General features: G+C 36.4%; 1 protein-coding gene across 1 annotated transcript in view; it reads right to left on the reverse strand.

The window, feature by feature from the left end:
• LUZP2 (leucine zipper protein 2) overlaps positions 1-23,593 on the reverse strand; it is a 131,538-nt gene that overhangs the window by 12,281 nt on the left and 95,664 nt on the right. Inside the window, exon 9 of the mRNA XM_009864398.1 lies at positions 21,681-21,845. Within this exon, the coding sequence (XP_009862700.1) occupies positions 21,681-21,845 (165 nt within the window). The remainder of the gene's footprint in view (positions 1-21,680; positions 21,846-23,593) is intronic.

The raw sequence follows: 23,593 nt of genomic DNA on the forward strand, positions 1-23,593 counted from the left end.
GAGCTTTGCTTGCAGCAAAACTTGCAGAATACTTGTGACAGAGAAGCAAGCCAAACCCAGTACCAGAGTTCTCTTCCAAAGTCTGCACTGGAACAAATGACAGAGACCAATTCTCTTTCATACATTTAAAATTTCTTTCAGTTATGCTCAATATATTTTTCATTTCTAATATCAAACAAATTTTCTTCTCAAAGCATGCATTGTTATTAAAATATGCTCATGTTAATTGCCAAATTAAAACTGCAAAATTAGGTGAGCTGAATACCATCTTCCTAAAAGATTTTTTTTACTTCAATATGTAGTTCAATTCTTTCCTATACTAGAAATATAACCCTAGTGGATCTTTCCTCTTCCCACACAGCTTTTTGGCACGACTGCACAACTCTCACTCTGTAGTCAGCGATGGTTCGTGTGAGGTGTCAGAGTGCCACTGACAGGCAGGTGACCTGCCAACACAAACACAGGTCCCATCAATGCATTTATTTCCTGTCCCTTAGACTCACACAGATTACTCTTTTCCACACTAAGGGTTTCTAGTGACATGCAATTTGCATGTTAAAAAAAATAAATTAAAAAAACCCCTACTCACCTAACAAGAAGATTGCATGGCGTTTCAAAGGCAAACAAACAAACTAAGCAATTTCTGGCAGAGTGCCAGTTCATGATACCCAAGGCCCCAAAATAAAACCAGTTTGATGACAGCCATGATGATTTTTCCCTAATGATGGGTAATATCCTGATATGCGTATTCATAGCCTGAAGTGTGGGTTTCCCAGAAACTCATGTTTTGCTCCGGAAGACTTCACCGTCCCAGTCTACTATCTCAGCACACTTGGGCACTCTGCATTCCCCTAGGAGATGTCTTACTCCTTTGGGAAGGAAGTGGCTTCTTGTCATGTCTAGGAAATCCAAAACCGCTCAGAGATTTGTAGCACTTACTGTGAAAAAACTAGAGCAGTTTGTATTGTAGCAGGTGGATGTTGTCAGAGCTTTTCTGGGCAAGGTGCATCGGGTAAGAGCCAGAAATCTCTTCCTTCCACAGTCAGTTCTGTCTGCCTGCTCCTGGAAACCGGGGACTTGGTCTATCACACGTGCACACAGGACAACTGCCAGGTAATGCCTCACATATTTGTTTTGGTCAAGAAAAAGCAGTCAATTCTATCACCTTTTCCCTCCCCTTTCTTTTACGAGAAGCACCATTTGCAGTCACTGAAGTTCACAGCAGTGTCTTGGATTATATGTGACAGATTTTGACTCACCCTCCTAGTACAACAAGTTTCAGAAAATTTAACTGATTGTCTATTATATCTTTCCACAACAGAAATGACAGATAAATACATATTAATATCTACATATAGTATACAGGAAATTATTGTATGGCATTTCTTCATAATCTGACTTTAAAATCTTCCACAGTTTAAGTCACATACAGAAATAAATGAGAAGTCCAGGTCTAATATCAGAAATTACATATTTCATGACAGTCATGGTCCTTGAGTATGTATATACATATATTTATCTGTGTTGAACTAGCTTTTCTCTATCACACAGTCAATATTTAATAACAAGTGGGAGAGACATAGCTCAGTTTTTATTTATATTTAACGCACATCTACAGAGTTACATTTATATGGGGCAATTCTTCTCAAAGGACTGCAAATCCTACAGTGTACCAGATCTTCAAACTTCTACATACTGTTTAAGTAAACAGAATTGCCCTTGATTATTTATTTATTATTATTATCTTTAATATGGAAAATAGCTGCTTACTAGTATACATTATGCCAACACTGAGCACAACAATCAGAAGTTTTTCAAGTAATCTAAGATAACTTCACTTCCATTAGAAGTCAAAATTGTTAAGACATCTGTAACATGGATAACTAAAAGACCATGTTTTCTTTTCTGTGCATTCATGCTGGTTGTAACGGAATTTCTCCGAGATGAATACTCACAATAACCTCAAATAGCTGAACATCCATCAGAGGGAAATGACTTTGAAATAGATCACTTGGGATGACAGATGACATATTTAGATGTTAATTTCCTGAATCATCATTTTCATAACATAACTATGAGTGCAGACTTTTCCCTCACACATGCACCTGCTCCCAGCATTATATTATGTTAGATATAGTAAAAAAATAGAAGCCACACCTGAGAGCTTGTTTATCATTGCGATCTAAATTTTGCTTTTTTTTTTTGTAATAAAACCTAGTTTGAAAGCATGGCATATGTTTGAGAACTTAAATGCATGCTTATTAGTAGAACCTTATACCAACATTTTCAGCTGCCTCATGTCCTTGTAACAAGTGCAGTTTCTTATTTCTATTCCCATACAGCTGAAGGGGCAAAAACCCTCACGAAAACATACGCAATACATTTTCTCTGGATTAATAAGAAAAGCTCTGTGATGATTCATTGCACTACAGTTTTCAACAGAGTCAAAATGACGTATTTACTTACATTTAAGTGTCACGAAGGTGGATGATTCTTTTTTGTATGTATTTCCCTATGTTTTCTTTGAGAAGACAGAGTTAATGTTGAACAAATTGCTTTTATAGTTGCTGATGTTTAGATTTTAAGGTCCCTGCAAGGTCTCTAGAATATGCATTAATCTTTTGTTTTGGGTTTGGGTTTTTTTTTTAACAGTACCCATTTCATATTTTCAAATACTCTATTGGTTAACAGAATAGATCTTCACTTAAACTTCCTGGTGAATACTTTTTTTAAAAAATTTTAACAGTAGTTCAATAGCCATTATGTCTTAGAATATTTTCTAATAGCAACAGTAGCGAGAAAAAAACCTCTACTTGTAGATGGTTCATGATGGCTTACAGGAAAAAGCAGAAAAATTAATCAGCTAAGCTATTCACTATGAAGCACTTGTTCCGTTCTAAAGGCGTACACGTTTTGAACAGTGTCTGCACTAGTTTCTGTACTAAATGTTTATAATGCCCAGGCTATCAAGTGCTGTAAACAGAAATAAAGCAGAGAAAAGAATGACAATTCTACTCCCTCCTTTGCAGAGGGTGGAAGAATAGGTTTGACACAGATACTGAGTTTGCATAAATGTGTGATGAGGGGAAGATTAATACAAGTGGAAGATTAAAAGCTGTTTAATTACCCACAATGTTTTTAGTCTCTGCTGGTTCACTGTAGCAATTCTGTTTTCTTGTTTTATGCTTCACTCTTCTACTGCTACAATCTTTTATATGGAAAAAAAATAGAAAGTTAAAACAATAAAGGTATTTTAACCTTTAATAAATTGGTGTATTGCAGTTTACATCTGCTACTATTTCTAAAGCTGTGACTGCCTCCATATACCACCTCTGCCACAGCGTTGTTGGTCTTAAACAGCTTATGCTTAGACTGACTTTACTTCTCTTTCACATTAAGAGGGTGGAGAAAATCACAACTGGCCAAAGAACAGCCAAAAGTCTGGAACTAATCAGGCAGCATCTCCATAAGGATTTTATAGCCATGAAAATCTTCAATCACTCCCATTAGATCTATAAAAACCTAATAATAAACCAGGAAAAATTTCAGTTTAAAACATTCCGAGAAGCTAAATTTGCTCTAAAAGATTGTTTTGGCTCATAGATTTCTCTATCTTGCATTTTTTTCAGTGTGCCTCCTTATAACTTAAAACCAAAACACAAACAGACACACAATCATTTAAAATACAGCTTGATTCCAATGATAAGAGAACTAACCAAAGTCTGAAACTTATGAATATTTTACTATGGAGGATGTTCAAATACGTTCTGTGTACAGGACAATTCCTCTACTGCCATACACTTGGGGGTGGTGAGAACTTAGTTACAAGTTCTCACACAGTTAAGAGAAAGATTCATAATAAAAAAGACATTTGTAATTTTCTGCAGATAACTGAGATTTACAGCTAAATATATACAGAAGCCTTCTGCAGCATAAGAAAAACTATTAAAATGTGAGGGCAGATGGCATTCAGACATTACTCAAAATGGCACAGCATCACACCACCACCAAACCCAGCTATTCCACTTTGGGGGTCACCAAACACTAACATTTTCCAAATGAGTCTCAATTACAAAAGCACCTGTGCCCAGTAATCTTCTGCTAATCCAATGAAAAATGCAACTTATTTTGCACCATGAGTCTACAAAATTTCTGATTTATTACATGTAGTAATTTAGCCCATTGTTTACCCGCTCTATTTTAGTAGAGGATGTAATCGTAAAGCGAATTTAAAGGACGCTTGTTTTACACGCTGCCAAAACCAAACAGGTCTGTCTTTGCTAAAAAGATACGAAGCTATTTGTCACAGAGCAAACCTAAACAAAGTATGCTAACAATAAACATCAGGGTAAAATTTGTATATATGTAAGAACCTGTAAATGAGAGCATGGAAAAGGAAATTACAACTTGCCAGCAAAAAGCCAGACAAGATTTCAGTAAAATATCAACAAGTGACACTGCATTCCATAAGAGAAGCCCGTGGAATTGGCAAAATATTTGCTTTATGTGATTATCTCTTGGGATTTTGTTTGTTACCAGGGAGGTGTTCCCACAGCTGTCTACAGCTTCTGTCTCACTTGAATCATTTGGATGATATGTGAAGAGAGCAAAAACATCTATTTTGTGAGTGTATACCAACATACGAAAGTTCGTGCCTTAAATCCTGTTAGATCTCTTGTGTTCCATCAATGGGCGTAACTTTTGTTAATCCTGACTTTTACAGGCAAGAGGAGCTCTATGGCTGTACGATTTGCTCTCTTTGAAGTCAACAGGGCTCATGATACAAACATTTCCTGAAGGCTGGTGCTGCCTCTAATGATGCAGCCAAGTGTGAGCTGCATGCACAGTGCGCATTTTGGGGCCAGCTGACTGCTCTGGGTATCAGGCTCAGGGGTTGTTCCTGCAAATTCCTCAGCACTGCCAGAGTAATTTCGCCAGGACTTGGGCAGACTCAGTGCCTTAAAAAAAAAGGGGTGAGATTTCTATAAGACATCCCTTGCCTTGATTTTTTTAAAATCCCCAAATGCAGCCTCTTTCTATGACCTTTCTGTTCAGAGATTCTCCCTTAGATTAATTCCCTATTCTGTCACAGACCTTAAAGAAGATGTTTGTGTGGTACTACAGGATTTCAGTCCTGAGTTGAGGTCTCATGGCATTACAGTTAGGGCATCGGGTTACCATAAAGTTATGCTGCAGACATTTTTATAATTCATCTAATAGCGTGTTGTTAAGGTCCAAAGACAGGCTTTGCATAAATATCTCAAGAGGAGTGGATCCTAAAACTTTTATTTATATCATTTAGGCATGTATATGTCACCAGATATATTTAAGAGCAGAAAAATACCATTGCTAAACTGTTTTCAAAGCAGTTCATTGCACTCAATATACCTAAACCTATATTACCTAGATAAAAGGAAAAGTAGAATAACCCCTGAAATGGCCATGGAATTACATTTACTACTGAAGGCTCTGCACACTTGGCCTAGAAATATGACTGGATTTGTCATGTACCATATCAAGACTTCCTTGAATTACTGTGCTCTTAAAGGACTTAGTAATACAATTCTAGCACTGATACCATTAATCATTTGTATGTCAATCATTTAAGATCTAATTTGCTGTTTCTCTAAGCTAAGCAAAAGAATTAGGGGCAACTTCAGAAATAAGTGGGTTTGGACAGAGTAAAAGCTAACCCTACTTTTTATATATCCTGTAATTATTTAAAGGATCACTTCTGTGGAATATTATCTATGCTACAGACCTGACACAAAGGACTTAGATATCAATATTTTTCTAAAAAAAAATTTTAAAGGCAGGACTAGATCTACTATTTTTTGCTGCCTTACACTGACAAAAGTATCCTTCAAATCTTGTTTCTGAGTACCCTTTTGAAATCCAAGAAAGAAAGAGTAAAATTCAGCATGCCTTTCAGGGTCTTTATGACTACCTGGCAACATATGACATGAACTTTACTTCCAGGAGATCTTTCTAAGTATAAACAACGGATTTTAAAAATATTTTTCCCCAGTGCACCTTGAAGACAAAAGCTCTTACTCCCTCTGTGTCTAGATTTTATACTTTCTACCTACCTGTACCTGCAAGGCCAATCTAGATTCACAGCAATTTAGCAGTCAAGAGTAGCTGAGGATTACAAAGACAGAGCAATACAGAGCACCACGATTTAACTAAGTTACATAAATTATAGCCTTAGGGTAGCTGAAAATTCATCACTTAGATAGTGCTGCTCATTAAAAAAATTAAAAACAAACAAAAAAACCCCACCCCAAAAACCCAAATCACCCCATCCAGAACCAGAAATTAAAGACAAAGTATCAGAAAGCATACAAGGAAAAAGGCAACCAATGTAATATTAAAAACAACAAAAAAAAGTAGGCATTAGAGACAAAAGAGAAAAGAGCAAATATCTATTTGGATAATATGCCTGCATGCCACTAACAGCAGCAGAAGACAGAGTTATTCACATGAAGTTGTCTCCATCTCGTCTCCCTACTTTTAATTCTTGCCTGCCACATCATAAATTGAAACTTGGTCAGAACAATGAAAAAGCGTGAACCTGATAACAAACAGCGTGCTCAAAATAGCTCTCCTGCCACGTTCTGCAGTAGACAGTGTCCCTTATTTCATAGATGAGAAAACAGAAGCACCGCATGGAAAACTGCAGGATCTCTTAATCAGTGAAAATAATAGGAACAGCACTTTGGTTCAGTTAGTTGCCCACGCTGCATTTCACACGGCTTACCCAACACAGGGACAAGAAGTGAAACAGCAGTCCACCAAAATGAAGACTATTGTGGTAAAATACAGAAATACTTCCATCTCCAAACAAATATAAGTGTTTCTAAACATGTGAAGTGTGTATTATCTGCTAAGATATCCACTACATCAGTATTACACATTTGTCTAGAGATCCTAGCATTTTGAGGAAAAAAAAAAATAATAAAAAAGCCTTCAATAAATAATATATTCATTTTAATCTCTAAATGATGTATCTGGAGATAAGCTGAGTTTTTTAATGCCTTCCTAACAGTGATTTGGGCTTGCTTGCTGTGATTGGAGATCTCAGCTCAGCATGTGTGATAGAGTACATTGAATATCCTGGAATATCTAGGCACAATGTTATTGTTTGAGGATGAAGGGTCACCTTGACTAAGTTTAATTGCTTACTGGCACTTACGCAACCACTTTATTGCCTTTCAACAGAATTTTTATGCAAGTCAGTAACTGTTTTGTACATTACTTCAAACAAAAGCTAACTGATTTGCTTTGCTATTTTTGGCTCTAAATTCACATAGAAATAATTTTATGCAGCTCTGTTGAGGCCAGTCTAATCCTGAAATTGTGCTTTTGAGATGTTGTTTTCACTTTTTTCTCCCAGTTGATTTGCCGTGGGAGTTCAACATTAACTTTTTCTCTCCATGTCTGCAGTTCTCTAGGCCAGTGCTCCGCCACATTGTGACAGAAGCAGGAAGGACGATGAACCATGGAATCCACAAATCACATATTCTTTTTTTTCCAAATGTCTCAAAGTTTGGAACTACAGCTGTGCCAAACTTCATGATGGTCCAAACTATGATATGGTATTCACAACTGGGAATTGAGAGGAAGCAGTTGGTGCCTCAAGTTTAACATTTGCACAACTCAGCTCAAGTACTGAGCCAGAAGTACTCCAGCTCGGAGCCCCTCTCCGTACTCTGGCATCTGTAACTTACTGCATAGCGGACAATGCCAACATGTACATGACTAATTTCTAAGCTACTCCAAAGTCACTGTTTCATTCTGCATGCCTATGGTACTCATCCAATAGTACAACAATTTAAAATGAATAAAAACCAGAAAACAATTGGCTAAACTCTGCAAAAATCAGTGGGTGTGACGTGCTACTAAAAATACTAAATACCTCCTTTCAAACTTTCCAAGGGAGACAACAGCAGCTATTAACTTGTTGCTTCTTATATGCCCAAACTTTCAGCTGATTACTGTCAGGGACGTAACAGGTTTTCCACTTTGTTCCCAGTTGACACCTGAACCTTCACAATTACTTGAAAATTGGAAGAATCATGTGGCATTCTGGCTTGGATCCTTAATTATCAGTAAAGAAATAATCAGTCACCTAAAGAGAGGACTACTGGTATGAATCAGCATAGCTATTGACACAAATCAGCTGAAAAGCTGGACTGTGTTTCTGTAAGGTGTGCTGTCAAGGACCAGTTCAGGTCCTGTGCAGTTCTAATGCATCTTCAGAGTAAGTCTAAAACCAGAAAATGATCCAAAATGACAACGTAATACCCAAACAATTGCAGCTATTCTAAAACAACTGGAAACCTCACAGAATTTTAAAATAAAGGAATGAAATGTCAAAAAGGTAAGCTTCCATGTAGATAAAACACACCTCCAGATTTGGTTGTGCATAAGATGCTTCCAAATACAAAAAGGAATATCACAAGTTGTGTCCTACAACAACAACAAAACCTTCAGGGCTCTAATCAATTTTTAACAGGTTTCCTCAGTAAATAATGAGTACAAGGTCAAGACATGGACTTCTAAAAACATATAGTCATCATATATAGCTCTTCCTCCACAGGAAACCTTGTGACTGAAGAGTAGCCTTCACAAAGCGCAAGAAGAGTAGGGTGGATTTTGCTTACAGTTCCTTTAGTAAGGAGAGCATTTATAGATGTGCATGGATGTGGTGCAAAACAGCCAAATCCTGTGTTGTGAAACTAGATTTGGTCCAAAAGATTCAGAATACTTTACCAACAATAAACCTAAGCTTTCCTATCAGCTTTTTTCTGAATTATGCCCTATTCTTAGCTATCTGAATTCAAAGACATCCTTAAAGCTAAAAGCCTTCTCTCCCAGTGTTAAATTATCAAGATTATTTGGCTTCTTTCCACACTTCTACATGGGCTTGCTTTTTTTGCTTGCCTTTTTTTTTAAGTTTTATTTTATTTTGTTCTCCAAATCACTCATGTCTTTTTGATTCAGCACAGGCTTTTCACAGTAAATCAAGATTAAGTGAAGTATAGATTTGGATATGTGTCAGATAAAAAGATGAAATACAATCTGCTCATCTGTTCATCACTTTTTTGTTGTGACTAGACTATGAATGTAGATTTTCTTCAGGTAACCGAACACATTTGTGCAATTGCCTGAATGAGCAATCACAATCCCATCTGCAAATACATTTTGTTGCTCTTCTATGTCGGGTTCAATGAGCAGCTAATGGAACTCTGACCCAACAATGAGTCATCTTGAATATTCATCGATTTCAACAGTTTCACAATACGAATATTAGTAACAACGACTGAATAAATTTTTGCTTGTTTTAACTTTTTCTGCCAGATAAGTTAGGACCAAAAACTGACGTCAAGTTTGTCATTGGCAGTGGGACAGATTTTCTTTTGTTGCTGTTTGCTGCACAGGCAAAGAAGAACCTGTTGTATATGAGCACAGCAGAATATGAAATTTGAGTGGTTACTGACAGGCAGAATATTTGATCAGAGAAGATAAAATAATACAGAATCACTACAGAAAAATGCATATAGTAATAAACTTATCTCTGTATAAACACGTGTAACCACTGGTATTTTCGTTCTGGTTGTACTTCATTGGTGACAGATCTGAGCAACTCAATGAATAGACAATCTTTACTTTGGACCAAGAGTATGACCTTGCAATAACAAACCAGAGAATGAGCAACCTCTTCAAAGCTCAGACAATTTCAGTTTAACCTACTGGTTGATATTTCAGTTACAGACATTCCTCCATGGCAGAATTTGTGACAAGAAAGTGAAGTAGAAATTCTGTATTTTCAAGAATAAACAGTAAAGAAATATGACAAATACTTCTGGACTTCATATCAGAGCTACAATATAGGAGAGGTGATTTTAAAAAACTTAAATGAGCCTATACTTCAAGCACTTAAAGTAACCTCATAGTGAAACAGAGTAAAGGCATTAAAAGTATTAGCAAAAAAACCCCTTTAAGTACCCCACAGAGGCTTAGAGAAATTACGTGCAGGGGGTGGTGTAGAGGCTGTAGATGTGCTTTGCAGCTCTGTATTTATTTGAGTTCTTTAAAAAAAATGGAAGCACTAACAACGTTAGAAATACCAGAGGGAAGGAAAGGGATGGCAAATACAGAGAGGCAAATAACATATAATACTGTTAGTTTTTGCATTATAATTGCCAGGTCTGCTAGATACACGTATGTCATATCAAAGAATGTGCATTGTAGAAATGCACCAAGATACTTATTGCACTGCTTGATTAGAATATAAGGAAGCTTTCCTATCTAAAAGGAATTAATCCCTTTACTGCCTGTAAGCTATTAGTTATACTTACAAGCCCAGTTTATCATCTGCTTCTGGTGAATGGGGCCATACGTCCCTCACAGGTCTGCTGATATCACAAGCATTCATCTCCATTCCTGTTGAGAGCTTTTCTAATCAAGTAGCTACTGAAAAAAATCTCAAATAATCTTGGGAAAAAATAATCTTGGGAATTATATTTTTCAGTCCCCTACAACTCAATGTTTGAAGGGTACCTAAACTGCAGAAAATTCATCCCTGCCAGAACACCATCACCTATTTCCAAACTGATGGTTACACAGTTATGTTAGTAGAATGCCTGAATAAACAGCACAGTACTACTTCTACAGAAATTCAACTATGATGAGCCATTATCTGTAGCTTATAGCACTTCTGTTCTGGTGGGTGTGTTTTCTGAGAAATTATAAATACCTGGGATGTATATTTGTATTCCCATATACACAAGGTGTTTGTAAAGCCTTTCTACAAAATACACATAATCACCTAGTATTCGTAGGAACCTTTGCATAAAGGGATTGGTGAAATGTTGAGCAGATAGTTGTCATAAAATCTGAGATTAGAAAAGTAAAATATAGTACTAAAATTAGAAGAGCTGAAGTTCTGACATCTCTACCTTTCAAAGTTTTCCATAATTCTTGATCCTATGCCTAATGATTCCTCTACCAAATAATTGAGAATATTGAAAGATAGTCTAACACCAAAGTTTATCAAGATATTCACAGTTTTCATAGCAGAAAACAGGCAGGATTTACAAGGGAGAAAGGCAGCTCTTGAACTGTTTACTAATGCATGAATTTGTTTTCACATAATTTCTTTAATAATATTTTTTTCTAGTAACTTCTGACTTAGCAATACGTCATGTGCTTATCTGTGTCCTTTTTCTTCATTATTTTGGGCTGTTGCCTGGATTACATGCCCGTACATAATTTGCCAGGGCTGCACTGGAGTTGGCTGTGATATATTGGCTTGACAGGGAAAGACATTTTCATGCAGGCTCTTCAAAGTACAAAATTCATCATTCCATGCGTTTGAAAAGAGCTTAACCCACATTAGCCCAACTGAAATAATAAATGATAATGGGCTGGACAGTAAAGTCAGGTGGCATTTTCCTCAGAGCGGTAGAATGCTTCCAGGAGCACTCAGCAATGGTGATACAAGATGTCAGATGCTAAATTATTCTGTAATGAAGTTGACTGTCCTGGTCTAGATTTTGTCTGTTCAGCTCTTTTATCTAATATGTAAAACCCAAAATATGCTTAAGGGAAATAGAGAATAAGGGTGGTTATAATTCTGCCTAGCTGAACTAGATTGCAGAGGCAGAGTTACCCAGGAGTTTTTTTTTTTCTAATGAATGTCCATGGATGACAACGCAGAATCTGGACTTCAGTTACACTGGATTACAGCACGTAAGATAGGAAAGGTCTGAGTTATGTATTTATACCTTCTTTTTGCCGAGTTTCTGCTAGTGAGGACATGGATGAAAGCATCATTAAGGAGCTTTTATACAAGAATAAAATTTTCAAGGTATGCCTCAAAATCTTTTATAGAAAACCTGTGCAGCAGGTATTATGCCAGGTGAGACCAGATTCCCAACAAGGAATCTGTCCTTAGTGTGTGTGATGTTGTAACAAATTCACAGTGTAAAGCAATTTTTACTGCCACCAAAATATTACTCCAGCACAGTAACAGAGATGGGGGTAGACAGAAGAATTCTACTTTTTGTGTGGCCTTAGTTACCTTTGAACACTTATGTCTAATGCCAGAATGCAATTAGCTCACCTGATATGGATCATTTCCCTTCAAATTTCCTCTAATATCCATTTGTTTAGCAGCAACTCTAGACATCTATTGTAAATGTATGTAACTGTAGCTCAAACAACAAGAATAGGAAATAGAATTAATTAGGTTTGAAAAACAGAAGTTTTTGTTGGACCACCATTTTGAGAAAAAAAAAAAGTAATATGTTTATACAAGTCAGTTACCTACATTACATTATATGTAAATCTGTAACTTCACACTCCCGTAATAACAGCTAAATTTTATCATAATTTTTTCTTATAGACCAGTGAAGTCTGAACACTTAATATTCTGTAGCTAGATGGCTATAGAGAGTTGGGTAAACACTGAAGAGCACAACTACATGTATAAATACACTTTATACTTTTCTTTTTTTTCACCATTTCTGAAGTTTTAAAACAGGCTATTCTTTACTGCAGAGGACAAAATATCAAGACTGTCTTTTATAAAATTATTAAGACCTAAGCATCTTAAGGTGGGGGGGTTTTGGTGTTATAATACTTAAGAAACTGAAAAAACCCCACAAATTAACACATTCCTTCAATAACAGCCTTGATTTTCTACACAAAGGAAAAAGCAATTAGCTGTGGGATAATGAACACTGTATAACACTACTTACACGTCAGAGCAGCAATAATACACACCGTCAGAATATGCTTTATAGGCAATTACAGACTTCCCAGATGAACAAAGCAGCTACTGAAGTTTCAGACACGAACATAAAGCCAAAGATGCCCAACCTCAGAAGAGTTTTACAGGTCCCAAGACGACCAACTTGGTGAAGCTGGAACCCTTTATGAAGCCGCACTTCATAAATGAGGTAGGTCACTTGGAGAAATACTCTTCCTTTTGAGACTGATATTTTTTTCCCCAATAATGCCTAAAAAAAATTGCTTTCTTATTGATTTAAGAAAAGGTAGGAACCTAGGCAGAGGAAGTTTTCCCAAAATAAACTGCTTCCAAGTGTCTGTTTAAGTCCTTTCCCACGAAAAAAACCACCTGACAATACGATTACTATCATGACCCCAGTTCGATCAACAGAGCTGAGGACTATTTTTCAAAAGATATGAAGAAATAAGATTCCATTAATAATCTGTAAGCTACCTCAAAATATTTAGTAACAAAGAAGATCCAATATTTATTTGCTATATGACACCATTTTTCACTGCTTCAAGCATTCCATTTAAGCACCAATCATTTAATTTGGTTTGAACAATTATAGACTTGATGCTAAAAGATTTTTTGGTTTACCTGAACATTTTTTCACTATATGAGAGCAAATTCCTTCAGATTATTTTACTTTCTCATTGACAATATAATAGAGATTTTTGAAATTTTATTCATTTTTTAAACATAAAAAAAATGTAGAATAAGGGGGAGCTTAAACATTCTAGAAGATGGTGAGACTTCAGATATCGGCCTGTAGGTGGTTTCTTAAATTGCTTGATTAAACTGAGCTTGAATGTCTTGCGTTTATCACCAGGCCATTTTGCATTTCTTATGATGTATGTATGACTCAGTGCAATCTTTTTAATCGGATTGCTATAAAATTTCTATTAATGGCCAAAATACCCAGAGCCAATCAGTATTTTCTCTGTGAATATTTTCCAAATCACATCTTAAATCAAAGAAAAAAAATTGCTTAATTTTCTCTAATGTTTCGCACTTGGGTCCATAAACATAGATCGAGTGAAGCTTTGTATCAGTAGATAAATAATACATATTGTATACAGGATACTTGGATTAATCATTTTCAGATAAATCTTTACGATATCCTTGGGTAGCACAATTCCCTTGGGAATACTTTCACAATTACATTCAACTTCATAAGCCACTTAAAATGATTAATTGGAACCAGTGCACATTTCACGTCTTCTTTCACACATAATATCAGTAGAAAAAAATGCTAACACTAACAAACAAATTGAGCTTCGTCTTCATTGCTCACGCACACGTTTTTTACCAGAACACGTCCATGTTACTCCCCACGTCCCTGTGAGACCATTACTCACACCAACCAACTAGTGGGTGTGATGTGTGAAATTTCAACTTGATGTAGTCCTGTCCTCCTTTCAACCACTGTCCAGCAGTAACCCACAGCATTTCAAAAACATATTATGTACTAGATTGTGGGAGACTTTATAGATTCATCTGATGAGCAAAGACATTAATTTAAAAAAAGGATATTTGGAGTGAGACTTTGGAGCATTTTTCATGCACAGGCAAACTGATGAGCACTTAACAGCCACAAAAAGTGCAGTAATGAATGGTTACCAGTTACCTCTTCAGCCCATTAGCCCATTACTAATTTCAGAGTTGAACCCCAGGGTAATGGGCCAGTCCAGCTACTTACACTGTGTATCAAAGAGGAGTGAGGTCACATAGTTAATGACATGAAGATAATTACAAAGATCGCGTCACTAAAACTTGAAGGAGAATGATATTGGGTTTGGGTTATGGACTAAATAAGAAGGTCGGTTTTTTTCAATTTCCCTTGATTGCACTCAGATGGAAAAAACCCTTTAAAACTAATTTACTATCAAGATAATGTTCAAATAATGAAGACTTCTTTAAAGTAAGTAATAAAAGCAAAGAGCTTCAGCTTTCAATTTAATGATCTCTGGTGTTAAACATTTTCTAGCGTGTAATAAAATTTGATTAAAAATTAGTCACTGAAGAAAAAGTTCTGTGGAAGCTTTCTGAGGCAACAGCAAAAACATATTAAATCTGAAGCAAATTCAGGAAATAAAAGATATGAAGAGTTGCCATACTATTTGTGAATCATCATTAACACTAATACAAGACTACCGTTGGCTTCTCATTGATCATAATGAGAATAAAAGTCTGTAACTCCAAAGAGAGCTATAAAAAACAGGAGAGGCTTACATGAAGAAATAGGTCATGCTAGTCATGTTTCTGCAATTAAATTACCTTTTATCTTTTTAAAAACAAATTTCTTACTACATTAACCTTACAGGTAATCATGGTACCTGAGATTTCTATGGTAAGTATTTTAGAAGAAGACATGTATTTCTTACTCTCTTTGAAATTAAATTCTGAACTGATGGATGGTGTCACTTTCCAATGTTGTTTTATTTTCATAATTTTTGTGAGTTAGGAAGGGATTTTATGCTTGTATGTCATTAGTGCATATTGCAAAGTGTGGCTGACTCTGCATTTAATAATTGCCTTTTTTTTTTTTTTAATTACAGTTTTCCAGTACTGGTGCTGAAAGCAATGACCTTGAGGTCACTGAAACTGCAGGTACCAGGGATCTCTCATCAACTCTGGCAGAAGCAAAGTTTGAGGCCACAAAAGCAGAAAAGTACTGAGGTACCACTGAGCCTGACTTCCCAAGGTTTTAATGGAGCACAAATCCCACCACTACTCTCAATGGTTTAGCTCTTTACTTACAGCTGACCATAGATATTATATTTGATGCCCTTAGGTTCAACCTCTGTTTCCTCTGATAAAGCTAAGAGGATAGAGACTATGTTCTTTTCATCATTCTGAGCATACGATTAATTTCCAAATAAATCCGAACACACCATGCTGCATCTGTTTTGGTTTGTATTATATCTTGAAGCTCAACTAAGTTTTGCTCTATGTGTTTTTCACAATTACTTAGAATTTTCATTTACCACAGCAGCCAACAAACCAGGCCTAAGTTTTGTTTAAAACCCATGACTGTTTTATGTCTAACCTTATATTTTGCAATCCAACCTCTCCAGATCCCTCCGTAAAGCCTTCCTGCCCTGAGTAGGTCAACACTCTCATTCAGCTTGGTGTCATCTGCAAACTTACTGAGGGAGCACTTAAACCCCTCTTCCAGCTCATGGATAAATATGTTAAACAGGACTGACCTCAAAACTGGCCTCTAGGGAAAGCTGCTTGTGACCGGCCACCAAGTGGATTTAACCCCATTCACCACTACGCTCTGGGCTGGGCCATCCAGTCAGTCTTTTACCCAGCCAAGAGTAGACCTGTCTCAGCCATGAGCTGCCAGTTTTTCCAGTAGAATGCCGCGGGAGATGGTGTCAAAGGCTTTACTCAAGTCCAAGTAGGCAGTGTCCACAGCTTTTCCCTCATTCACCAGGCAGGTCATCTCAGTAATACCTTTTTAAACTCCGACTAGCATCTTTTGCGCCTCAGAAGTCCATTTGCCCATTCTTTCTGCCTCTGGGGTGGGTTTATTACACACAATATTTGGGGTGACTCCTGGCATAATGCTGTAATATCAATTTGAAATGTAATTGCCAAAGACAAATAAATTCTGAATTCTGTTTTCAACGTGTTATACAGAGGTCACCCCGAGTAAAAATAATCACACATTAGAAAATTTTTCAGTGTCTTTATCTTTCTTAAAAGGACATAAACAAGTCCATAATTATATTTGTGTTGTTTCACAGATTCTTGAACAAAGAATTTGCAATTGCTTTCTTCAAAGGGTCAGTACCTTCATTTCACTGGAATATTATGATAAATTATAGGAATGGTAATAGCTCTGATTTTAGAATGAAAGAAACTATTTCCTTAAGTAATTTGTTCTGATTTGTGTCTTTCTTGACCTTCAAAAGGAAAGAGATGAGATGATGCATTGATATATTGAGCTGCTAATTTTCATTAATACAAAGCTATTCTATTAGTTTTTTAGGATCTACCAAAACAGTCTTAAAAGACAATTAAAAAACCCCACACCCTTTGTTCAATCTCGTAAATATGGATTTGGTCAAATGCACACATTCCAGACATTTCTTCACTCCTTCAAAATGTATTTGTACATTTTGAAGAAATGTACACATGTATTGATTGTTTAAATTTTCTAGTCAACTATAGAAATATAATATCCTACAGTATTATCAGTAATATATAACTAAGTGCAAAAAATTCATCGTTGTCTTGTTTTTTACAAGTATTTATATAATTCTTTTCTACTTTTGTAGAATTAAATGGATAAGGTCTAGAATCTAAGAAATATTCTGGCTTCCTAAATCATAGACCCTTTATAAATATTTAAAAAGAACCCCAAACTTCAAATCCCCTGATTAAATAAGTGAAGAAACTCCAACTCTCGACACTACAATAATCTTATTTTTTTCAGCAGCCTTGCTCTGTCTGTAGTAGATACTTGATATCTATGCACTCAGAATACCTGTAAGCTTAAATTTAACCTAACACATTATTTCTGTATCCACACAGAAAACTTGGATTTCCTATACAGGCATTTCAAAATGCTTTTCAGAGTCTACCTTGTTCTTGACCAGCTTTCCAGACCTGTACCTTTTCCGAACCGCTTCACAAGCTCTCCTCATTTCTGCTCCAACAAGAACACTTTCTTAGGCTTAATAAAGCTATAAAGTTCCCAAGCTTACTTTGATGGGGAATGAATTACATACTTATTTCCAGATAAAAGGAGGATGGCCCACAGTACTTGACTTCTCTGAATTTTTATGCTGACAGTGTATGCTGGAGTCCATGTCAATCACAACAGGTGTGAGGCGGAGGCAGCACTTTTAACCACTAAAGCGATGCATTTTCTTGTGAGATCTTTAAATCTTTTTAAAGTGGAGTAGTAGTTCCCCTTTCAGTCTGTAATATACATTTCTACAGGACAGTTCTCATTCTTACGCAGTCTGCATCTCCTCCATCAAGACCAGGACACTGAAGCGCCATTCATAGACAATCTTTCCACCTACGTAACGTACACGACAGAAGAGGCTGTTATTCTTCACAGTTTGAAATCAATATGTATTTTCCACTCTTAAAATAGAGCAGTTCCCAAAAATACACAAAAAATCTAGGGCATTTATAATGAAGAAATTCATTTTGGGAATACATGAAACTATTTTTGCATTAGGCAAAAACACCGTAGAGCAAACTCATCACTATAATTCTGGTATCTGTGTCACTGTATTCCCCAGCATTTCCAGCCCTGGAAACAGGCTTTTCTGTTTCACTTCTGATTTTGGTTTGGCATTAATTTTCCACAGTGTCACTAAAGTTCATTTTGTTGTATTTGGAGCCAGGTATCTTCACAGTGCAGAGCCAAAAATATTTGAATGAGAGCTATTACTACCATTTTCATTGATTCTTTTTTTATATATGGTATAGTGTTAACCTTTTCCTTAAAGTTGAATCTAAATAAATGGATTAAGAATGCATTCCATCTACTAACTCCTTAAAAATTCACAGAGTTGTTTGTCACGTCGAGATACAGAAAGTGCAGAAAATGCCTCAATAGGAAATCCAAACCAGTGCTCTGATTCATGGATTACACCAACCCACGTTTCCCAGCCGAGTAAACATTACAGCTTCCATCCTTTTAACAATACTCCTTAAGTAGCCAGGACCTTAGGCACTTCTCTGGAGATTAAAAAGGGAAGTAGAGTTTCAGTCCTCCTCCTTCCTCTTCATTTTTCTCTTTCCTCATCACCTCTGTAATGGGAACAAGGTAAGGAAATTGCTGCAACAAAAGCCAGGTCTGACAGCTCTCAACTAGTTTGGAAGCATTTTCCACTGGAGAACACAGAATGGTTATTGCTGCGATGTTAGAGCGCAAGAGAAACCATATAATAAAAATAATTGTCAACAATCCAGAACGTAACAGACCTCATAGTTCAGGATTAATGACCAGCCTCCTGGTTATGCTTGGTTTTAGTTGTTAGCGCCATTGGACTTGTGTGCACAGAGCCCTAAATCCATTTGTAACAGCCAACGCCTCCAGCACCAGAATCGGTGTTATGACAGGTATATGACAGGTAAAATGGTTGTGGTCTGAAATATTAGTGCTGACTGCATTGGTAAATTCTGTATTTTACTTTCTTGCACATTGCAAATATTAAGCCATTTAAAACATGTCACAAAACTCACCTCAGACTGATAGTGCTTTTGTCCACTTTCAGGGAACTTTTCCTAAGCTTTAAATGTAAAAATTTCCCATTACTACCCACTCTTCCAAATTACTAAGCTATCCAGAGCAACTTTTATTTCACTGATTAAGGCACTTCTATGTACTGACTTGCACTGATTTTTTTAAACCTGATTTACGCTTCTTTATATCACATTATCTAAAAAGATCAAAGCACCTCACTAGGAAATAAATTTTTTAAAACTAACCTTCCCAAGAAATTTGGTAATTTGCTTTTCTAATTACTCTTTCCACACAGTGTTCTTGTGTTAAACAGCATCTCTAACAAGCACTCAGGTATTATGGTTACCAATTATGAATACAAATATACAACTTAGACACTTGCACCTTTTTTTTCTTTTTTTAAGCAGCAAGCACCTCAATCTGAGGGATGATTGTCCCCAAGTGACACAGGTATCACACACCATATGATGTAACCTTCAGTGGATTTAAAATAAGTTTGACATTTTTCGAAAGCAATTTTTAGGCTGGATGAAAACATCTTTGAAATAAGATTTTACCAGACAAATCATAATTTCTTTCCTGAAGGTGAAACTGCTGCTTATCAGACATGACAAGATGCATAAGTACTGCTCATCTGAAGTTCCCATCTTTACATATGAAAGCATATTTAAGTAATCACACACACTTATATCCACCTAAAAATACTAGCCTGCTACATCAAAATGTTTATGCAAATCTAATTTAAAAATAAGAAAGGTATACATCTGTGGTTAGAGTTAGCTGGCTTATAAGAGGAAGTAAAAAAAAACAAGGAAGAGATACATAAGAATGGATGTTATAAAAAAGTCTTCTATAACACAGCTCAAGAGCAGAGAGTATAATTATGGACTGACTATGACTCTTTGACAACCTATTTCACAGCAGCAGATTTCAGTGGTTTTACAATCACTGATAATGCACAGATTTATAATAATGAGATGTCAATGTGTGGAAGACGAGGTTTGCAGACCATTATTTTCTCAGACATTTTCATGGCATATGCCAAGTGCAGAGAAATGTGCGCAATGTCTAATTATAAAAAGGCATATAACTTATTCAAGCACTTTTGGACACAGAGGACTAAATGCTGGCTCTCAAAAGGCTGGAGCACAGAAATACCAATACATTTCACAAATAGGCACATTAAACACAAACTCTATATGATGCCGGAAAAAAAGAAGGAAGAGTACTCTGTGTTTCAGTCGTACATCAAAAAGATCTAATTCTAATCTCTATACTGAATTCCCATTTCCTTCGCTGCTCTACTCTAATACCTGTCAAACCAAGGAGATCTCAAATGCTTCTGAGGCTCTGACCTCACACCAATCTTAAACGCAGGCTTAGCAGGGACTGCGTCTTATCCCTCCGCACACCTACACCTTCACGAAAGAGGCACAAACACTTCCAATCCGAAGAAAAGAACAGCAAGAACAAGACAAACAGTTCGACAGCCATGTTAACTTTGGAAAAACATGCTCCTGAGAACTCAGAGAGAAGCTCAAGTCTGCAGGACCTACAGAAGTGTCCAGTCTCTTGCAGAACACAGAACCACTGATCTTAATCTAAATGAGTGCTAATAGCCCCGTGTGCTGCTATTAATTAACAGGGTGCTGTATTTCCAGAGGTACGAATAATTGGGAATGAAGGTTTCCTCCTACTATTAAGGAACAGACCATTATAATTGTAAGAGTAGCAACGTGAGATCCAGTTCTAAAATTATGTTCTGAAATTATGTTTCAATTTTAATTACATACGGAAAGATGACTAATTTTTTACTTCAGTATCTGTACTAATAGACAATAACAACAGCTGCCACGTAAAACCCACAAATTGGCTATGAGTTAGCAATTCCTATTTATATTTCAGGAAAGAATTTTGGTATTTAAGTAGGATATTAAAGTGTCCTTCAGTCATTCTTCTGTAAAGCTTCCTTTTTAACTGAAATCACAGATTTATTTTAGACCTACTGAATTAGTCGAATACATGAGAAGCCTGGAATTATAAGGACAGTTGTTAATCACTGTAAAACTTGACTGCATTAAAATACTTCAATCTACTGAATCAAAACACTTTTCATCATTTTTTTCCTCATACTGTCTCCTAAACCGTTCTTCCCATATTGCACAATTGGCATATTGCCTATGACCTATTATCAATTCCACGGATCACTTTTAGCAAATTCGATCTGGTGGCACAAACTACTTCATGGTTTTATATCTGTCTTTTTCATTAAAAAAAAACACGATAAACAAAACCTGTCTTACTCTTTAGTGCTGTATTACCACAAACTCACTATCAGTGCCTGACAGGTAAATAATCCTATGAAACAACATTCTCACTTACTTTAAATGCAAATCCATCTTCCTTATAGATTTGTTTTGCAGACACGGTCCATTTAGCAAATGATAGACAGAATTTTGTTCCTCAGCAAAAAAAGTAGCTGCTTCTCAACTTCAAAAAAAAGTTTATTGACATCAGAAACGGGCTTAGAATTATCCTCAAAATTCATCCTAATCTTTCAATGAATTTAAAATCCTCCTTAGTTCCAGTTTGATGCTCTTACAGCATAAACTTTCAAAGAGGTTTAAAAACAAAAAAAAAAGAGAGAGAGAGAAACCATACCTTGGTGCTTGTCACTTGAAATGCAACTTTTGAGCCCTTTGTAACTGGGGATGTCAGCTTCTCAGCTGGTTTTGAAGGGATTAGGTTCGTGGCGGGAGGCTGATTGTGCAGAACGGAGGAGAGGCAAAGCTGCACGGTCTCCTTCAGAGCCTTCAGCTGTGACTCCTAGGGAAAATGAGAAACCATCACTTCTCTGAGATGCGGTTATGAACAGGATTGCTTGCTTTTGCCCTCTGCATTAAGCCAAGCATTTATGAGCAGCTGCTGCTTTTTCTTACTAATGGAAGAAATTAAGGTTGTTTAAAGGAGGGTTTTGTTGGGTGATTAGGTTACTGTGCATTACACACCAAACTGCCTAGAAAGTCATTGCACTCTTCCCTTTCCTCCATGCAGGTTTATCCCACTGATTATTGGAAATAAATATTAAATATTATTTTATCTGAAATAAAACAAAAATGTACCAAATATCATACAGTGTCTGGATTTTATATACAATAGCTACAGAGAAGTAACGTTCACAAGTATCACAAAGATGCAGATTTTGTATGGAATTTTGTTCTTTACATTCAGAATAATTGGTATCCTTCCACAGGTTGTACAGATAAACTTTAACACAAAGATGGCTTCCCTCAGGGGTATATTATGCTGTTGTAGTGTATAGTAAATAAACCATAGGTCTTTTCACTTGTTAAGAATAAGATTGGCCAGATGTATTAAGGTCCATCTTTATATTTCTTTATATTAAGACTGCACCTATAAATACAGGCCACATCAGCACACTTCAACCTTGAAAGACTTATTTCAAAATATATAAATCAAGGTATACCATGACAAAAGTTCATAGAAAATATATGTATATGTAGCATTATACACTACATACTATGCATCTGAAATATTACATATATAACATAAAAATATTTCACAGTTGTACAAATTTTAAGCATAGGCACTCAACATACAGCACCTTGGTTTTGTTTATTTGCCAAACAAGTATTTTTTAAAACCTGATAAATATTCCATATGATACATTCGATAAATTTCCCCTGAACTGGAATCAGTGAATGTACCTCCTAACTGGGAAAATCCGAGTGTTTCTTTAAAAATAAACAAAGAGAACCAGTTGGTACTTGCAAACAGACAAAACTGAACCTTTTCCCTTCAGATGTTGGCAGTGAGGAGGAATGGCAGATTATCATCAAAGTGGACAGCACTTTGTAGGAGTGACTTATTAAGATGTATGAACCTCGAGTTAGTCTGTTACATCTCTGACCTAACAGCAGTGCAAAAGGGAAAGGATCACTTTATCCATCTGACTCCAGGATCCTCTTACTTTCTAACTGACAAAGAAGATCTTAGCATACTTCTTTTCATGCAATGTGTCTTTTCCCCTACCTCTTCAAGAAGTGACTGCATAGAGAACATAAATCACCATGTGACATAGTCAAAATAAGCTCAGATACCAACTTGGCAGAGGTAACAGACTGTCTAATTTCTCTTGAAGATACAGAGTCAGCGATCTAGCACTATATGACCCGACTGCTCCTGCAAATCACACTGATCTGAAACCACATTTCTCCCATCCAGAAATCCTTCTGGATAATTTCTCATCCTCTCATCCCTGCCATCCAGTGCTTGTTGTGCCTTGGTTTTAGCCAGCCATTTTGCCCCTCCAAAGGTAAAAGAAGAGTAGGTCATTTTGTTTTCATCCTGTGGGTAGGGAAATTCAACTCTGACTTTGCTGATAGGAGATGTAAAAATGGGCAGCAGAAGAGTACAGCTTCAGGGAACGCTACAGAAACCAGGGATATCCTTTCACTAAGTTCTCGATAACCTTGTTGCATAGATGCGATTGCGGTCAAAACAGCTGCGTGCTGATCAAAATACTGCCAACATATGACACGTGTCTTCAGATT

The sequence above is a fragment of the Apaloderma vittatum genome, unplaced genomic scaffold, assembly GCF_000703405.1.
Source record: "Apaloderma vittatum isolate BGI_N311 unplaced genomic scaffold, ASM70340v1 scaffold4162, whole genome shotgun sequence".
In the NCBI taxonomy this organism is placed as follows: Eukaryota; Metazoa; Chordata; class Aves; order Trogoniformes; family Trogonidae; genus Apaloderma; species Apaloderma vittatum.